The sequence below is a fragment of the Hyperolius riggenbachi genome, chromosome 5 (genome assembly GCF_040937935.1).
Source record: "Hyperolius riggenbachi isolate aHypRig1 chromosome 5, aHypRig1.pri, whole genome shotgun sequence".
Classification (NCBI taxonomy): domain Eukaryota; kingdom Metazoa; phylum Chordata; class Amphibia; order Anura; family Hyperoliidae; genus Hyperolius; species Hyperolius riggenbachi.
Genome location: NC_090650.1, coordinates 23,448,820 through 23,466,924, shown reverse-complemented (window position 1 = coordinate 23,466,924; position 18,105 = coordinate 23,448,820). Strand labels below are relative to the sequence as shown.

Below are 18,105 nucleotides of genomic sequence, written 5' to 3'. Positions count from 1 at the left end.
AAAATCCTGTTTTCGTTTTTTGGAGAATTTTCACGAAAATCTTCAGAAATATTTGTGTTTTCGACCAGCATCGAAAATTCATTGTATGCGGATGCTTATGCCCTTATGCGGAAAAATGTCCACAATAATCTGCATGGAAATATAGACTATGAATGTATTTTGTAGGTACTGATCTTTTGCAGGAACGGATCTTTTGCAGATACTGATCTTTTGAATGTGTACAGCAACTTTGTGTGCAGCATCTTGCAAATAATTCTATCTAATGGGGAGTGCAGCTCAATAGAATAGACTGTGTAGGTATGGCTCTCATACTACATGGAAGGGGGTAAAATTGGACTTTTATCTGATGTGTGTACCCACCTTTATTCTTCTTGCTTCAAGGTTGAGGCACGTACTCTATTAGATAGATAGAAGATGCGGCGTATGCTACGACGCGGGACGACTAGTTCCAATATAATCATAAATGTGTCTGCTGTAATGAATCTTATCTCAGTCAGCCTGGCTCTGTTCTGGTACAGTGGGGAGGAGAGAGAAGCTTGTTATCTCCCCTCCCACCTTCAATCTCCGCGCTGATTGGCTGAGAGCAGTTCAGTGTGATAAGCTAAAGCTGAGATAGGAAATACATCTCACCCATCTGCAGAAGCTGCTGAAATGCAATCTATGCTGAGTTCATTTGTTTTTACAAAGCAAAATAGATATGACAGTGCAGTTTCTGGGAGAAAAAAAAACCGAGTAAGGGAGGAAATGACATCAGGCTTGGCTTCAGTCAGAGGCAGTAAAGATGGAAAATTTACTATATAACATTCACTGAAGTCAAAACATAAATGGTACAATACACATGTTATGTAAGTAGAGCAAGTATTTATCTACGTATATACTGTATGTGTTTTTGTTTCCTGGGAGTTGGGCAGAAAAGACTGGGAAGGCGTTATAACTTTGTAAGAGAACATGATCCATGGCATGTTGATTTTAGACTGTATGGTCTCTTTAAGACTTTACGCAAGTAATTCTGCATAAAGGATACCCGAAGTGACATGTGACATGATGAGATAGATATGGGTATGTACAGTGCCTAACATACAAATAACTTGGCTGTGTTCCTTTTTTTCTTTTTCTGCCTGAAAGAGTTAAATATCAGGTATGTAAGTGGCTGACTCAGTCCTGACTCATATAGGAAGTGACTACAGTGTGACCATCACTGATAAGAAATTCCAACTATAAAACACTTGCCTAGCAGAAAATGGCTTCTGAGAGCAGGAAAGAGATAACAAGGGTCAAAAGTTCATAGATTTTAGCTCTGGCATACTTCAATGAATGTGCCATTGAACAAAAACAATTAACACTTAAAAAGTAGATTTAAACATAAAATAAAACTGGAATATCTTAAAAAAAAGTCATTTGTAGGAGAAGGAAGATAGATACAATTGTTTATTTCATTTGTTTATTTTCGCTTTGGGTGTCCTTTAATGCAGTGTAGTGCGTGCACGCCATAGTGTCACACTGTGACCTGCAGAGTGACATGGAGATAGCCACTGGTGACATTACTGACGTATCCTCTTTCTTTCTTTCAGGATATTTTCGATCGGCTGTATCTGATTTACACTGTCGGATATTCCATCTCGCTGGGGTCATTAACCATTGCTGTCCTCATCCTGGGGTACTTCAGGTAAGGCCAAAGGTCATTGTTTATGTACTGGGAGAGATTGTTGCCATCTATTCCAATCACCCCAACTATAGCCAAAAGTAAACAATGAAAATTCTAAAATCAGTCATTTTGATTAGTAGAAAATATAAGTGTTGCCTTTGCCACTGAACGTTTTCCATTCAGAAACCCCTTGGTTGGCTGTGCTTGCCTGCAGCTGTGCACCATACTGGCTTAAAACATCTGCTGCCTTACGTTTTCGCAACTGAAACTCCTAAAATTCTGGTGCGCCGGTCGCCATAAGTGTTCTGCACACATGTGGTTCATTCTTTCAAGAACTGCATGTACGCATAACGCTTACGACAAGACGAACGTGCGGAGGGGTCACGTAGGCACAGTGGCTCACGACTTTGGCCAAAGTCGCCGCTCTAAGGAGCCCCCTGCCCTGGGCAGAACGGAGGGAGGACACTGAGGGACCTCACCGACTACAAGGGTCTGGAGGAAGCTCCAGGTAAGTTCATTTGGCCATCTTATGGTCCTGTTCAAGGTCCGTTTAAAATTGCCTTTTGTTTTGCATTGTAGAACATTTTTGGAATGTCATACTTATGTTGTACTTCCTCGGATCCATCTGAAAATGGCGCACGGTGTTGCCGCTAACCCTTTTGTCCCTTATCACTATTTAACGTTAAGCTTTATCGTTATTTAGCTCTGTTTATTTTATTGAAAATTAGTGTTAACATTGTATCGTTATTTATCGTTGTAAAAAGCGGTGATGTAAAAGGTATACCTAACCCTACTCTCACACAGAACCCTCTCTGTACCTATCACTAACCCCTAGACCGGCCCTGGTGGTGCCTAACCCTATCCACCCCCCTGGTGGTGCCTAACCCTAAGACCCCCCTGGTGGTGCCTATCCCTAAGAACCCCCTGATGGTGCCTAACCCTAAGACCCCCCTGGTGGTGCCTATCCCTAAGAACCCCCTGATGGTGCCTAACCCTAAGACCTCCCTGGTGGTGCCTAACCCTAACCACCCCCCTGGTTGTGCCTAACCCTAAGACCCCCCTGGTGGTGCCTAACCCTAAGACCTCCCTGGTGGTGCCTAACCCTAAGACCTCCCTGGTGGTGCCTAACCCTAACCACCCCCCTGGTAGTGCCTAACCCTAAGACCCCCCTGGTGGTGCCTAACCCTAAGACCTCCCTGGTGGTGCCTAACCCTAAGACCCCCCTGGTGGTGCCTAACCCTAAGACCCCCCCCGGTGGTGCCTAACCCTAACCACCCCCCTGGTGGTGCCTAACCCTAAATCTCCCCTAGTGGTGCCTAACCCTAAGACCTCTCTGGTGGTGCCTAACCCTAAATCTCCCCTGGTGATGCCTAACCCTAACCAGTAACGTCTGCTGTTTGGCTTATGTAGGGCGCTATTGATAAATAACGTTACTGTGGGCAATAACGTCTGCTGTTTGGCATATGAACAGCACTATTGATAAATAACGTTAGTGTGTGCCACTATTGATAAATAACGTTAGTGTGTGCCGTTTTTCTTCTTTTTTCCCTGTGCGCCATTATTATGCAGTACTAACGATAAATAGCGATAAGCGTATCTTTTTAATGCGGCGCCATTTTTATGCATAGACGCTGTGCGCCATTATTCACTGATCCGACTTCCTCTGCTGTGGTATGGAGATGGAACAGAGAAACCAATCAGGTTATAACAAGAATAAAATGAATAAAAAGGGGAAGTAGCAATCACCTCCCCATCGAAGATTAAACACGAGAATTATCATCAAAAATCTATAATTGTGTACTCTGTTCTGTAATCGAAGCAAACAAGGGTAACAAATTTGAAGACACAAAAGGGTGAGAGAGCTCTGCCCTAACGAGCTTACAATCTAAAGTAATGAGGGATGCAAAAAGTGGGGTAGTATGCAATGTTGATACAGGCAATGGGTTTTCAGGTTATCTAGTAAGGAGCACAATTTGTCCAGAGTTCAAAGAGGGGATGGCCAAAGGTAGAGGGAGAGAGTTTTGAGGGCATGTTTAAAGATATTAAAGGTTGGAGAGTGACAGATGTACTGTGGAAGGGCATTCCAGAGGAGAGGTGAAGCACGTGAGAAATCTTGTATATTGCGATTGGGTTGGTATCTGGAGACTAGTGAGGAGATGTACAGGGGAGAGAGATTGTGGAGAGCTTTGTAGGTGAGGGATAAGAGTTTGAACTGGATCCTCTGGTTAATTGACAGCCAATGAAGAGCTTCGTAGAGAGGAGCAGCAGGAAGAGCGAGAAGAGAGATGCGCAGCTGAGTTCAGAACAGATTATAGAGCGGTGCCAGTCTGTTAGTTGGCAGTCCACAAAGCAGTATGTTACACTAGTCCAGACAATATACTATAAGAGCATGTATTAACATTTTAATTGTGTCCTGAGTGAGAAAAGTTCAGACGCAAGAAATGTTTGTGAGTTGGAGATGACAGGAGCTGGTTAGAGAGTGAATGTGAGGAATAAAGGAGAGAGAGGAGTCAAATATTACCCCTAAGCACAGTGCTTTGGTAACTGAAGTGATAGGGTTGTTATTAACATTTATTGTTATATCAGGCAGAGAGGTGGACAGAGATAGTGGAAAAATGATTAGTTCTGTTTTACTCATATTAAAGGGGCACTATGGCGAAAAATTTAAAATTTAAAATATGTGCAAACATAAACAAATAAGAAGTATGGTTTTCCTAGAGTAAAATGAGCCATAAATTACTTTTCTCCTATGTTGCTGTCACTTTACTTACAGTAGGTGGTAGAAATCTGACAGAAGCAACAGGATTTGGGCTAGACTAGTATTTTCGAAAGCACTTAGTGAATGGCAGTTGCTCTGTCCAACTGCAAAAAAAAAAACTGTGTAGCGAGCAGCGAAGCTGGCCAGCATCATTTTTTTCTATCATTTCTAGGGAATATCTTAATAAAGAATAAAAGCCTTGCTGAGAATCCCCTGTGAAGAAATGGACCAGTCCAAAACCTGTCGTTTCTGTCAGATTTCTACTACCTACTGTAAGTGACAGCAACATAGGAGAAATGTAATTTATTGCTCATTTTACTCTGGAAAAAAGTACTCCTTATTTGTCTATGTTTGCACATATTTTAAATTTTACACCAGAGAGCCCCTTTAAGTTTCAAGAAACAAGAGGTCATGAAGGAAGATATAGCAGACAAGCAGTCAGGAACACGTGTGAGTAGGGAGTATATGATTATAAAGTCTTGTACTCTGAGGAGGGAGCCTGGCTGAGGGGGGGGGGGGGGGGTTGTTTTGCCTTCTGTTCCGGAGGGTTGACGTTGGAGGTCAGTAAGAAAGTATAATAGTTGCGTTGTTTAGCTGAACCGTGGATGTTACATCTGCTCTGGTACAAGAGCAGCACATTACAGAGGACACGGAACGTCTCCAGCAATTTCTCCAGCCTCGTTCTCCGCGCTCCGCTCAGTCGAGAAGAATGCCGCTTGATGGAATATCGTGCGGATCCGCGGCGGTGCTGGCCAATCATCTGGCTCGCTCTGTCTCCCATTTTTACCGCTGCGAGAGGAGAAGGTCTGCTGCTCCTCTGGGCTAATGTAAAACTTCAGTTTTAATTAGAAAAGGGAACTAATTTGTTACGGATGATTTTTCTCCTGGGCAAACTCATAAATTCTCAGGAAAAGTAGAATCTACTTTATCACGACTACAATCCCCTTAGATGGGGCATGACGCGGGTGTCATAAATAAGCTTTGCCTTTCTTACATAAAATCTGTTTTGTGGAGAAGCTGCCAGCCGGGGAGATACGGGCCTGTGCAGAGCAGAGCGGAGGGGTCAAGTGACTCACCTCTCTAGAATCCAGAGCTGGTCTCCATTTCCATGGCTGCAGCGGTGTCTGTTTTAATGTGACCCGCCGGCACTGACGCAGACGCCACTTCAGCCATAGAGACTGGAGCACCTAGCAGGAAGGTGTATTGCGTGCATCCCATCACTTGATCCTGGGGAGGTGAGACGCTTCACCCCTCCGCTCCACTATGCACTCTGCAGGATGGGGACACTGGTTACCTAATACAGCAAAGTCCCTAGTATCTGGCACCAGCAGGGATCGCCTGATGCCGGATACGTGTGCTTGCGGGTTGGTTGAGCATCCGGGCAAAAAAGCACAAACCTCCCCCCCAAATACTCACTGAGCCTCCAGTTAGTGGCATAACAATGGGGGATGCAGCACCTTTACTTGCAGGGGGCCTGGGGCCGCTCTGGGGCCCACTCAGGGCCCTTTGGGGGGGGGCAGGAGGGGTCGCAGCATGAGGGGAGAGCATTGGCCCCCACATCGGCGGGAAGTGCTACTCGCTACTTCCTGATAAACACGCTACTTCCTGTTTATCAGGAGATCGTACCTCCGCTGTGGAACCCAGAGGTATGCCTGTGTTCCTGCCACCGCTGCTGCCACCTATTTAATGCAGGAGGGGAGCGCGCTGAGGGGAGAGCCCAAGGTGAAGGGGGGGGGGGGGGGTGGCCCCCCTCCCCGCAGATGTAGGGGCCAATGCTCTCTGTTGCAACCCCTTCTGCACCCCAAAACGGTCCTGAGCGGGCCACGAAGCGGGGGGGCATCCACATTTTCACAGGAAGTGGGGGGCTCAGTGATTTCTAGTTATGCCCCTGCCTCCAGCGACATCTTGTAGTCTTCCTGTTGCACCTAGCGGGCTCCTAACGGATTTACGGCATCCTCCCTCTAGGCATTCGGTCACGTAACACGCTGGTAGCCGTGCACAAATGCCGGAGGCCACTGGGAGTCCTCTACAAGGTACAGGAAGGCTACAAGATGGTGCTGGAGGCTTGGTACGTATTTTCATGCCCACAAAAACCCCAAACCCCCAAAACAAGTCCCTGTTATCCCCTCAGGCATGCTGGTTAGTTGAGAACTTTGCTGTACTGGGGGCTTCTCTGGTTACTTTTCCAGTACTGGTGGCTCCTCTGGCTACCTATACTGGTGGTCACATCTAGTTACCTACACTAGGGGGAGCTACTTCTGGCTACCTATACTGGTGGTCACATCTAGTTACCTACACTAGGGGAGCTACTTCTGGCTACCTATACTGGTGGTCACATCTAGTTACCTACACTAGGGGGAGCTACTTCTGGATACCTATACTGGGGTATGTCCAGTAGTGTCACAGTGAGGGCCCATTAACACCAGAAGCGTTTTTCTGAGCGTTTTGCGATTGATTAGCGTTTTTTTTTTAATCGCTCCCATTCACTTTCATTAAAATTGTGGTAAAAATTGCGGAAATCACGGCCATTTTTACCACGATTTTAATGAAAGTGAATGGAAACGATTTTAAAAAACGCGAATCAATTGCAAAACGCTCAGAAAAGCGCTTCTTACTACTACTGGACATACCCCAGTATAGGTATCCAGAAGTAGCTCCCCTAGTGTAGGTAGAGTTGAGCTGAAATTTTCGTAATTTCGCATTACTATAATTACGCATGCGAAATTTGCGATTACGATGCGAAATTAGCGTAGCGAAATTGCCATTAAAATCGTAATTGAAAATACCGTAAGCGTAATTTTCAACGCGAAATTTCGCGTTTCGTTCATGCCGTAATTTCGCATTAAACGCTACCGTAATTTCGCGTTAAACCGTAACGCTCCGTATAATATAAAAAAGCCGCCGACTTTAAGGGTTAATAGCAAAGCCCCCTTAAATGCTAAGAGCCTCAAATTTGGAGAATATATTAAGGAGATCAGGAGGAATAAGAGGAAAAAATTTTTTTTCAAAAAGACCTTATAGTTTTTGAGAAAATCGATGTTAAAGTTTCAAAGTAAAAATGTATACATTTAAAAACCCGCCGACTTTAACGGTTAATAGCAAAGCCTGCTTAAAGTTTAGGAACACCAAATTCCTAGGGTATATTAAGGGGATCAGTGGGAATAAGAGGAAAAAAATTTTTTTCAAAAACACCTTATAGTTTTTGAGAAAATCGATTTTTAAGTTTCAAGGGCAAAAATGTCTTTTAAATGCGGAAAATGTCAGTTTTTTTTTTGCACAGGTAACAATAGTGTATTATTTTCATAGATTCCCCCAAGTGGGAAGAGTTTTACTTACTTCGTTCTGAGTGTGGGAAATATAAAAAAAAAACGACGTGGGGTCCCCCCTCCCAGACCTCTTTAACCCCTTGTCCCCCATGCAGGCTGGGATAGCCAGAATGCGGAGCACCGGCCGCGTGGGGCTCCGCACCCTGACTATACCAGCCCGCATGGTCCATGGATTGGGGGGTCTCGGAAGGGGAGGGGCAGCCAAGCTTTCCCCTCCCCCTCCGAGCCCTTGTCCAATCCAAGGACAAGGGGCTCTTCTCCACCTCCGATGGGCGGTGGAGGTGGAGGCCGCGATTTCCTGGGTGGGGGGTTCATGGTGGAATCTGGGAGTCCCCTTTAAAAAGGGGTCCCCCAGATGCCCACCCCCCTCCCAGGAGAAATGAGTATAGAGGTACTTGTAGTACCCCTTACCCATTTCCTTTAAGAGTTAAAAGTAAATAAACACACAAACACATAGAAAAAGTATTTTAATTGAACAAAAAACATAACCACGAAAAAAGTCCTTTAATATTCTTAATTAACCATTAATACTTACCTGTCCCTTTAAATAAATGATCCCACGCAATATCCTCGGAAATGTTCTATCAGTTACAATGTAACAAAGTTATTACAATATAACAACTTTGTTACATTGTAACTACGCCGCACCCGACGTCACTCACCGCCGCCGCCGCCGCCGCGTCTGCGCTGCAGGACCCGACAGAGCTCTGAGCTATAGCTCAGAGCTCTCGAAAGCATCTTTGTATTTGGGCTCCAAGGAGCCCCATTGGTCCTTAGCAGACCAATGGGGTTCCTTCTGATTTGAAGGAACCCCATTGGTCTGCTAAGGAGTCAATGGGGCTCCTTGGAGCCCAAATACAAAGATGCTTCTCAGAGCTCTGAGCTATATAGCTCAGAGCTCTGTCGGGTCCGTGCAGGACGCTAAGTCCCCGCCGGCTCCGCTGCCCTCCCCGCCTCTCCCACATGTCACCCACATGTCACCCACATGTGGGTGACATGTGGGTGACAGATGTGGGCGGGGTGGACAGCGGGAGCTGCGGGGACTTAGCGTCCTGCACGGACGCGTATGCGGCGGCTGAGCGGCGAGTGGCGTCGGGTGCGGCGTAGTTACAATGTAACAAAGTTGTTACATAATAACTTTGTTACATTGTAACTGATAGAACATTTCCGAGGATATTGCGTGGGATCATTTATTTAAAGGGACAGGTAAGTATTAATGGTTAATTAAGAATATTAAAGGACTTTTTTCGTGGTTATGTTTTTTGTTCAATTAAAATACTTTTTCTATGTGTTTGTGTGTTTATTTACTTTTAACTCTTAAAGGAAATGGGTAAGGGGTACTACAAGTACCTCTATACTCATTTCTCCTGGGAGGGGGGTGGGCATCTGGGGGACCCCTTTTTAAAGGGGACTCCCAGATTCCACCATGAACCCCCCACCCAGGAAATCGCGGCCTCCACCTCCACCGCCCATCGGAGGTGGAGAAGAGCCCCTTGTCCTTGGATTGGACAAGGGCTCGGAGGGGGAGGGGAAAGCTTGGCTGCCCCTCCCCTTCCGAGACCCCCCAATCCATGGACCATGCGGGCTGGTATAGTCAGGGTGCGGAGCCCCACGCGGCCGGTGCTCCGCATTCTGGCTATCCCAGCCTGCATGGGGGACAAGGGGTTAAAGAGGTCTGGGAGGGGGGACCCCACGTCGTTTTTTTTTTATATTTCCCACACTCAGAACGAAGTAAGTAAAACTCTTCCCACTTGGGGGAATCTATGAAAATAATACACTATTGTTACCTGTGCAAAAAAAACTGACATTTTCCGCATTTAAAAGACATTTTCGCCCTTGAAACTTAAAAATCGATTTTCTCAAAAACTATAAGGTCTTTTTGAAAAAAATTTTTTTCCTCTTATTCCCACTGATCCCCTTAATATACCCTGGGAATTTGGTGTTCCTAAACTTTAAGCAGGCTTTGCTATTAACCGTTAAAGTCGGCGGGTTTTTAAATGTTTACATTTTTCCTTTGAAACTTTAACATCGATTTTCTCAAAAACTATAAGGTCTTTTTGAAAAAAAAATTTTTCCTCTTATTCCTCCTGATCTCCTTAATATATTCTCCAAATTTGAGGCTCTTAGCATTTAAGGGGGCTTTGCTATTAACCCTTAAAGTCGGCGGCTTTTTTATATTATACGGAGCGTTACGGTTTAACGCGAAATTACGGTAGCGTTTAATGCGAAATTACGGCATGATACGACTGTAATGCGAAAATTACGCGAAAATTACGCTTACGCGAAATTTCGCGAAATCCTTCTTCATTACGATTATGTACTTACGGCCATAATCGTAATTACACTAATTACGCGAAATTTCGCAAAATCGTAATTAGGTCATTACGCTCATCTGTAAGTGTAGGTAACTAGATGTGACCACCAGTATAGGTAGCCAGAGGAGCCACTAATTGTTGTACAATTTTTAATTCGGCTTTTGAGGCTGAGTATTACGAATTTCTAGTTCCTCTTTTCTCGTTCATATAACTTTTCTACTTCATTTATTTGAGCCTCTCTGTTGTGGATGCCTATCATGGCTAAAGTGAATAATAATACAGTGCTGAGACTATTGCAAAATGTAGAGTGGCTGAATAGTGATCTGGTTAAGGGCTCTGCCACTGACACAGGAGACCAGGGTTTGAATCTTGGCTCTTCCTGTTTAGTAAGCCTGCACTATTCAGTAGGAGACATTGGGCAAGACTCCCTAAAACTGCTATTGCCTATGCAGCGCTGCAGCTCTGGTGCTTTGAGTCCACCAGGAGAAAAGTGTGATATAAATATTTGTCTTTTCCTATTAGGGGATTACGTAGAGTCCTTTAAGGGGATTAATCAATTGCCCATTGTACCAGTACTTGAGGGGCTTCCTCTGACATACTGGGGTTGACCCAATACTGGAGCAGGGGCACCCCTAGCTATTGCATAGCCAGGGCAGGATTTAAGCCAAGGCCACATAGGCCATGGCCTAGGGCACCACAGGATCAAGGGCAGGTGGGCAGCAGGTTATATTGGGGAGGAGGGGGAAGGGTCACCTATACTGGAGGGAGGCAGGGTCATCAGGCTATCTATATGGAAGGGGGAGGGTCATCTGGCCACCTAAGCTATAGGGGTGGGGAGGGTTATCTGGCTAGGTTACTTATACCGGAGGTGGGGGGAGGGTCATCTGGCTACCTATACTGGAGGGAAGGGGAGGGGTCATCTGGCTACCTATACTAGAAGGAAGGGGAGGGGTCATCTGGCTACCTATACTGGAGGGATGGGGAGGGGTCATCTGGCTACCTATACTGGAGGGCGGTGGCTGCTGACAGTGGCCTTGGGTGGTAAAGAGTACAAATCCGGCCCTGTGCATAGCAACAGTGTGCCTAAATATGTGGGAGGAAAGGGGGAATATTACATAGTCTGTACTGAACTTAGCTGCTGGACTCATTTATCTTCTCACTCCTCCACTACTGCTTCTCTGTATCAAGCTCTTCATTGGCTGCCAATTAACCGGAGGATCCACTTTTAACCTACAGAGCTCTCCATAATCTCTCCCCCTTGTACATCTGCTCACTACTTTCCAGAAACCAACCCAACTGCAATCTTAGATCTGCACACAGCCTTCTTCTGTCCTCCTCTAGAATCACTTCCTTGCATTCATGTATACAAGACTTCTCACATGCCTTACCCTTCCTCTGGAATCTCCTCCCCAAACACATTTGTCACTCTCTGACTTTTGAAATCTCCCTCAAAACATACCTTTCCCGACAAACATACGCTCTCACTTAGGCAGCTTCCCCTTCATCCACTGGCCAAGTTGTACTCCTTACTAAACCTCCCCAGTCCTTTTGTGAGCTCACAAGGGCCGGGCTCTCTCACCCTTTTGTGTCTTGGAATTTGCTATATATTTTGTTTATTATGTTACATGTATCATTGGTATTCATTCTTCTTCTTCTTCTTCTCTTCTCTCTTCTTCTTCTTCTTCTTCTTCTTCTTCTTCTTCTTCTTCTTCTTCTTCTTCTTCTTCTTCTTCTTCTTCTCTTCTTCTTCTTCTTCTTCTTCTTCTTCTTCTTCTTCTTCTTCTCTTCTTCTTCTTCTTCTTCTCTTCTTCTTCTTCTCCTTTCTTCTTCTTCTCCTTTCTTCTTCTTCTCCTTTCTTCTTCTTCTTCTTCTTCTTCTTCTTCTTCTTCTTCTTCTTCTCTTCTTCTTCTCCTTTCTTCTTCTTCTTCTTCTTCTTCTTCTCCTTTCTTCTTCTTCTCCTTTCTTCTTCTTCTTCTTCTTCTTCTTCTTCTTCTTCTTCTTCTTCTTCTTCTTCTTCTTCTTCTTCTTCTTCTTCTTCTTCTTCTTCTTCTCTCCTTTCTTCTTCTTCTTCTTCTTCTTCTTCTTCTCCTTCCTTCTTCTTCTTCTCCTTCCTTCTTCTTCTTCTCCTTCCTTCTTCTTCTTCTCCTTCCTTCTTCTTCTTCTCCTTCCTTCTTCTTCTTCTCCTTCCTTCTTCTTCTTCTCCTTCCTTTCTTCTTCTTCTCCTTCCTTCTTCTTCTTCTCCTTCCTTCTTCTTCTTCTCCTTCCTTCTTCTTCTTCTCCTTCCTTCTTCTTCTTCTCCTTCCTTCTTCTTCTTCTTCCTTCTTCTTCTTCTTCTTCCTTCTTCTTCTTTTTCCTTCTTCTCCTTCCTTCTTCCTTCTCCTTCTTCTCCTTCCTTCTTCCTTCTCCTTCCTTCTTCTTCTTCTCCTTCCTTCTTCTTCTTCTCCTTCCTTCTTCTTCTTCTTCCTTCTTCTTCTTCTTCCTTCTTCTTCTTCTTCCTTCTTCTCCTTCCTTCTTCCTTCTCCTTCTTCTCCTTCCTTCTTCCTTCTCCTTCTTCTCCTTCCTTCTTCCTTCTCCTTCTTCCTTCTCCTTCTTCCTTCTCCTTCTTCTTCCTTCTTCCTTCTCCTTCCTTCTTCTTCCTTTTCTTCCTTCTTATTCCTTCTCCTTCTTCTTCCTTCTTCTTCTTCTTTCTTCTTCTTCTTTTTTCTTCCTTCTCCTTCTCCTTCCTTCTTCTTCCTTCTCCTTCTTCTTCCTTCTTCTTCCTTCTCCTTTCTTCCTTCTCCATCTTCTTCCTTCTTCTTCTTCCTTCTTCTCCTTCCTTCTTCTTCCTTCTCCTTCTTCTTCCTTCTCCATCTTCCTTCTCCTTCTTCTTCCTCCTCTTCCTCTTCCTCTTCCTCTTCCTCTTCCTCTTCTTCTTCTTCTTCTTCTTCTTCTTCTTCTTCTTCTTCTTCTTCTTCTTCTTCTTCTTCTTCTTCTTCTTCTTCCTTCTTCTTCTTCTCCTTCCTTCTTCTTCTTCTTCCTTCTTCTTCTTCTTCCTTCTTCTTCTTCTTCTCCTTCCTTCTTCTTCCTCCTTCTTCTCCTTCCTTCTTCCTTCTCCTTCTTCTCCTTCCTTCTTCCTTCTCCTTCTTCTCCTTCCTTCTTCCTTCTCCTTCTTCCTTCTCCTTCTTCCTTCTCCTTCTTCCTTCTCCTTCTTCCTTCTCCTTCTTCTTCCTTCTTCCTTCTCCTTCCTTCTTCTTCCTTTTTCTTCCTTCTTATTCCTTCTCCTTCTTCTTCCTTCTTCTTCTTCTTTCTTCTTCTTCTTTTTTCTTCCTTCTCCTTCTCCTTCCTTCTTCTTCCTTCTCCTTCTTCTTCCTTCTCCATCTTCTTCCTTCGTCTTCCTTCTCCTTCTTCCTTCTCCATCTTCTTCCTTCTTCTTCTTCCTTCTTCTCCTTCCTTCTTCTTCCTTCTCCTTCTTCTTCCTTCTCCATCTTCCTTCTCCTTCTTCTTCCTTCTTCTTCTTCTTCTCTTCTTCTTCTTCTTCTTCTTCTCCTTCCTTCTTCTTCTTCTCCTTCCTTCTTCTTCTTCTCCTTCCTTCTTCTTCTTCTCTTCCTTCTTCTTCTTCTTCCTTCTTCTTCTTCTCTTCCTTCTTCTTCTTCTTCCTTCTTCTCCTTCCTTCTTCTTCTCCTTCTTCTCCTTCCTTCTTCCTTCTCCTTCCTTCTTCTTCTTCTCCTTCCTTCTTCTTCTTCTCCTTCCCTTCTTCTTCTTCTCCTTCCTTCTTCTTCTTCTTCCTTCTTCTTCTTCTTCCTTCTTCTTCTTCTTCCTTCTTCTCCTTCCTTCTTCCTTCTCCTTCTTCTCCTTCCTTCTTCCTTCTCCTTCTTCTCCTTCCTTCTTCCTTCTCCTTCTTCCTTCTCCTTCTTCCTTCTCCTTCTTCTTCCTTCTTCCTTCTCCTTCCTTCTTCTTCCTTTTTCTTCCTTCTTATTCCTTCTCCTTCTTCTTCCTTCTTCTTCTTCTTTCTTCTTCTTCTTTTTTCTTCCTTCTCCTTCTCCTTCCTTCTTCTTCCTTCTCCTTCTTCTTCCTTCTTCTTCCTTCTCCTTCTTCCTTCTCCATCTTCTTCCTTCTTCTTCTTCCTTCTTCTCCTTCCTTCTTCTTCCTTCTCCTTCTTCTTCCTTCTCCATCTTCCTTCTCCTTCTTCTTCCTCTTCTTCCTCTTCCTCTTCCTCTTCCTCTTCCTCTTCCTCTTCTTCTTCTTCTTCTTCTTCTTCTTCTTCTTCTTCTTCTTCTTCCTTCTTCTTCTTCTCCTTCCTTCTTCTTCTTCTTCCTTCTTCTTCTTCTTCCTTCTTCTTCTTCTTCTCCTTCCTTCTTCTTCCTCCTTCTTCTCCTTCCTTCTTCCTTCTCCTTCTTCTCCTTCCTTCTTCCTTCTCCTTCTTCTCCTTCCTTCTTCCTTCTCCTTCTTCCTTCTCCTTCTTCCTTCTCCTTCTTCCTTCTCCTTCTTCCTTCTCTTCTTCTTCCTTCTTCCTTCTCCTTCCTTCTTCTTCCTTTTTCTTCCTTCTTATTCCTTCTCCTTCTTCTTCCTTCTTCTTCTTCTTTCTTCTTCTTCTTTTTTCTTCCTTCTCCTTCTCCTTCCTTCTTCTTCCTTCTCCTTCTTCTTCTTCTCCATCTTCTTCCTTCGTCTTCCTTCTCCTTCTTCCTTCTCCATCTTCTTCCTTCTTCTCCTTCCTTCTTCTTCCTTCTCCTTCTTCTTCCTTCTCCAATCTTCCTTCTCCTTCTTCTTCTTCTTCTTCTTCTTCTTCTTCTTCTTCTTCTTCTTCTTCTTCTTCTTCTTCTTCTTCTCTTCTTCTTCTTCTTCTTCTTCTTCTTCTTCTTCTTCTTCTTCTTCTTCTTCTCCTTCTTCTTCTTCTCCTTTCTTCTTCTTCTCCTTTCTTCTTCTTCTTCTTCTTCTTCTTCTTCTTCTCCTTTCTTCTTCTTCTTCTTCTTCTTCTTCTCCTTTCTTCTTCTTCTTCTTCTTCTTCTTCTCCTTTCTTCTTCTTCTCCTTTCTTCTTCTTCTTCTTCTTCTTCTCTTCTTCTTCTTCTTCTTCTTCTTCTTCTTCTTCTTCTTCTTCTTCTTCTTCTTCTTCTCCTTTCTTCTTCTTCTCCTTTCTTCTTCTTCTTCTTCTTCTTCTTCTCCTTCCTTCTTCTTCTTCTCCTTCCTTCTTCTTCTTCTCCTTCCTTCTTCTTCTTCTCCTTCCTTCTTCTTCTTATCCTTCCTTCTTCTTCTTCTCCTTCCTTCTTCTTCTTCTCCTTCCTTCTTCTTCTTCTCCTTCCTTCTTCTTCTTCTCCTTCCTTCTTCTTCTTCTCCTTCCTTCTTCTTCTTCTTCCTTCTTCTTCTTCTTCCTTCTTCTCCTTCCTTCTTCCTTCTCCTTCTTCTCCTTCCTTCTTCCTTCTCCTTCCTTCTTCTTCTTCTCCTTCCTTCTTCTTCTTCTCCTTCCTTCTTCTTCTTCTCCTTCCTTCTTCTTCTTCTTCCTTCTTCTTCTTCTTCCTTCTTCTTCTTCTTCCTTCTTCTCCTTCCTTCTTCCTTCTCCTTCTTCTCCTTCCTTCTTCCTTCTCCTTCTTCTCCTTCCTTCTTCCTTCTCCTTCTTCCTTCTCCTTCTTCCTTCTCCTTCTTCTTCCTTCTTCCTTCTCCTTCCTTCTTCTTCCTTTTTCTTCCTTCTTATTCCTTCTCCTTCTTCTTCCTTCTTCTTCTTCTTTCTTCTTCTTCTTTTTTCTTCCTTCTCCTTCTCCTTCCTTCTTCTTCCTTCTCCTTCTTCTTCCTTCTTCTTCCTTCTCCTTCTTCCTTCTCCATCTTCTTCCTTCTTCTTCTTCCTTCTTCTCCTTCCTTCTTCTTCCTTCTCCTTCTTCTTCCTTCTCCATCTTCCTTCTCCTTCTCCTTCTTCCTCTTCCTCTTCCTCTTCCTCTTCCTCTTCCTCTTCCTCTTCCTCTTCTTCTTCTTCTTCTTCTTCTTCTTCTTCTTCTTCTTCTTCTTCTTCTTCTTCTTCTCCTTCCTTCTTCTTCTTCTTCCTTCTTCTTCTTCTTCCTTCTTCTTCTTCTTCTCCTTCCTTCTTCTTCCTCCTTCTTCTCCTTCCTTCTTCCTTCTCCTTCTTCTCCTTCCTTCTTCCTTCTCCTTCTTCTCCTTCCTTCTTCCTTCTCCTTCTTCCTTCTCCTTCTTCCTTCTCCTTCTTCCTTCTCCTTCTTCCTTCTCCTTCTTCTTCCTTCTTCCTTCTCCTTCCTTCTTCTTCCTTTTTCTTCCTTCTTATTCCTTCTCCTTCTTCTTCCTTCTTCTTCTTCTTTCTTCTTCTTCTTTTTTCTTCCTTCTCCTTCTCCTTCCTTCTTCTTCCTTCTCCTTCTTCTTCCTTCTCCATCTTCTTCCTTCGTCTTCCTTCTCCTTCTTCCTTCTCCATCTTCTTCCTTCTTCTTCTTCCTTCTTCTCCTTCCTTCTTCTTCCTTCTCCTTCTTCTTCCTTCTCCATCTTCCTTCTCCTTCTTCTTCCTTCTTCTTCCTTCTCCTTCTTCCTTCTCCATCTTCTTCCTCCTTCTTCTCCTTCCTTCTTCTTCCTTCTCCTTCTTCCTTCTCCTTCTTCCTTCTCCTTCTTCCTTCTTCTTCCTTTTTCTTCCTTCTCCATCTTCTTCCTTCTTCTTCCTTCTTCTTCCTTTTTCTTCTCCATCTTCTTCCTTCTTCTTCCTCCTTCTTCTCCTTCCTTCTTCTTCCTTCTTCCTTCTTCTTCCTTCTTCTTCCTTTTTCTTCCTTCTTATTCCTTCTCCTTCTTCCTTCTTATTCCTTCTTCTTTCTTCTTCTTCCTTCTCCTTCTTCTTTCTTCTTCTTCTTTCTTTTTCTTCCTTCTCCTTCTTCTTTCTCCTCCTTTTTCTCCTTCTTCTTCCTTCTTCTTTCTTCTTCTTATTTTGTATCATTTTGTGTATACTATTGTCTGTATTACTACGTACTCCATGTTTGGTTCTTACTCCGTGCAGCACCACAGAATATGTTGGCGCTTGATAAATCAGTAATGATACTTCCAGAAATCCTTGGCTTGAAGAATGCTAACCACTTATCCACCGCATTGCCCTAATATCTCCCATTTATAGCAGAGACATTCTACTGGTGCGGTTATTATCTTTTGCACATCAGCGCGCCTCCCCTGCGGACATTCAAGCGATGCAAATCTCCGGAGCTGCGAGGGACGCGACAATGACAAACACGATCAGCCGCTCTCCTGCAACGTTCAAGCAAATAGCGTTTAAAACTTTACCGCAACGCCGTGCTTTAATGTTTATTAATATGCTAAGTCAAATTAAGGACGTCGCGTGTCGCACCTCGGGCCAGAACATCCGCTCATTACCGCCCATTTCCTGTCACTCCACGTTTCAAATATCTGCTCTTTCCATTAGACACTCTCGCTTCCAAATTACCGTCAGCAGCTATTATTATCTACCCTACAGACCCAATCTTTAATTGTCCAATTAACCCATCTGCAAATTTTTTGTCTGAGTGTTGGTTGAAGTGAAAATCATAAAAGCTTTTTTTTTTCTTTTTTTAAGACAACTGAAGTGAGAAGAACATGGAGGCTGCCATATGTATTTCCTTTTAAACAATGCTAGTTATCTGGCAGTCCTGCTGCTGATCTATATGGCTGCAGTAGTCTCTGAATCACAATAGAAACAACTAATGTCAGAAACACCTGATCTGCTGCATGCTTGTTCGGGGTCTATGGCTGAAAGCATTAGAGGCAGAGGATCAGCAGGACAGCCAGGCAACTGTTATTACATAAAAGCAAATGAATATGGCAGCCTCCAGATACCTTACAGTTGTCCTTTAATTTTCAATCACATGGCAGAATTCCTGTGTGAATTAGGTTTTTGCAAATTTGCGTTCGTCCCCATGTAATGCAAGTCAAAGGCGTCACATTTGACATGCGTTGTTGTGCAGATATTGGTATCCAAATTCTCTGCCTGAAATACATGTATGCTAACAGACATGCGAATCAGGTGCATTGCAAGTTAATTGAAATGCAAATTTACGCATTCATGGTGACAATTTGCGTGATAATGTACAGTTAACGACATTCGGTCAGTCACA

General features: G+C 43.8%; 1 protein-coding gene across 2 annotated transcripts in view; it reads left to right on the top strand.

Moving 5' to 3' along the window:
- The window catches only part of PTH1R (parathyroid hormone 1 receptor), a 452,655-nt gene that overhangs the window by 377,031 nt on the left and 57,519 nt on the right, over positions 1-18,105 (top strand). For both annotated transcript variants that reach the window (XM_068235179.1, XM_068235181.1), the window contains exon 5: positions 1,572-1,666. In XM_068235179.1, the coding sequence (XP_068091280.1) occupies positions 1,572-1,666 (95 nt within the window). The remainder of the gene's footprint in view (positions 1-1,571; positions 1,667-18,105) is intronic.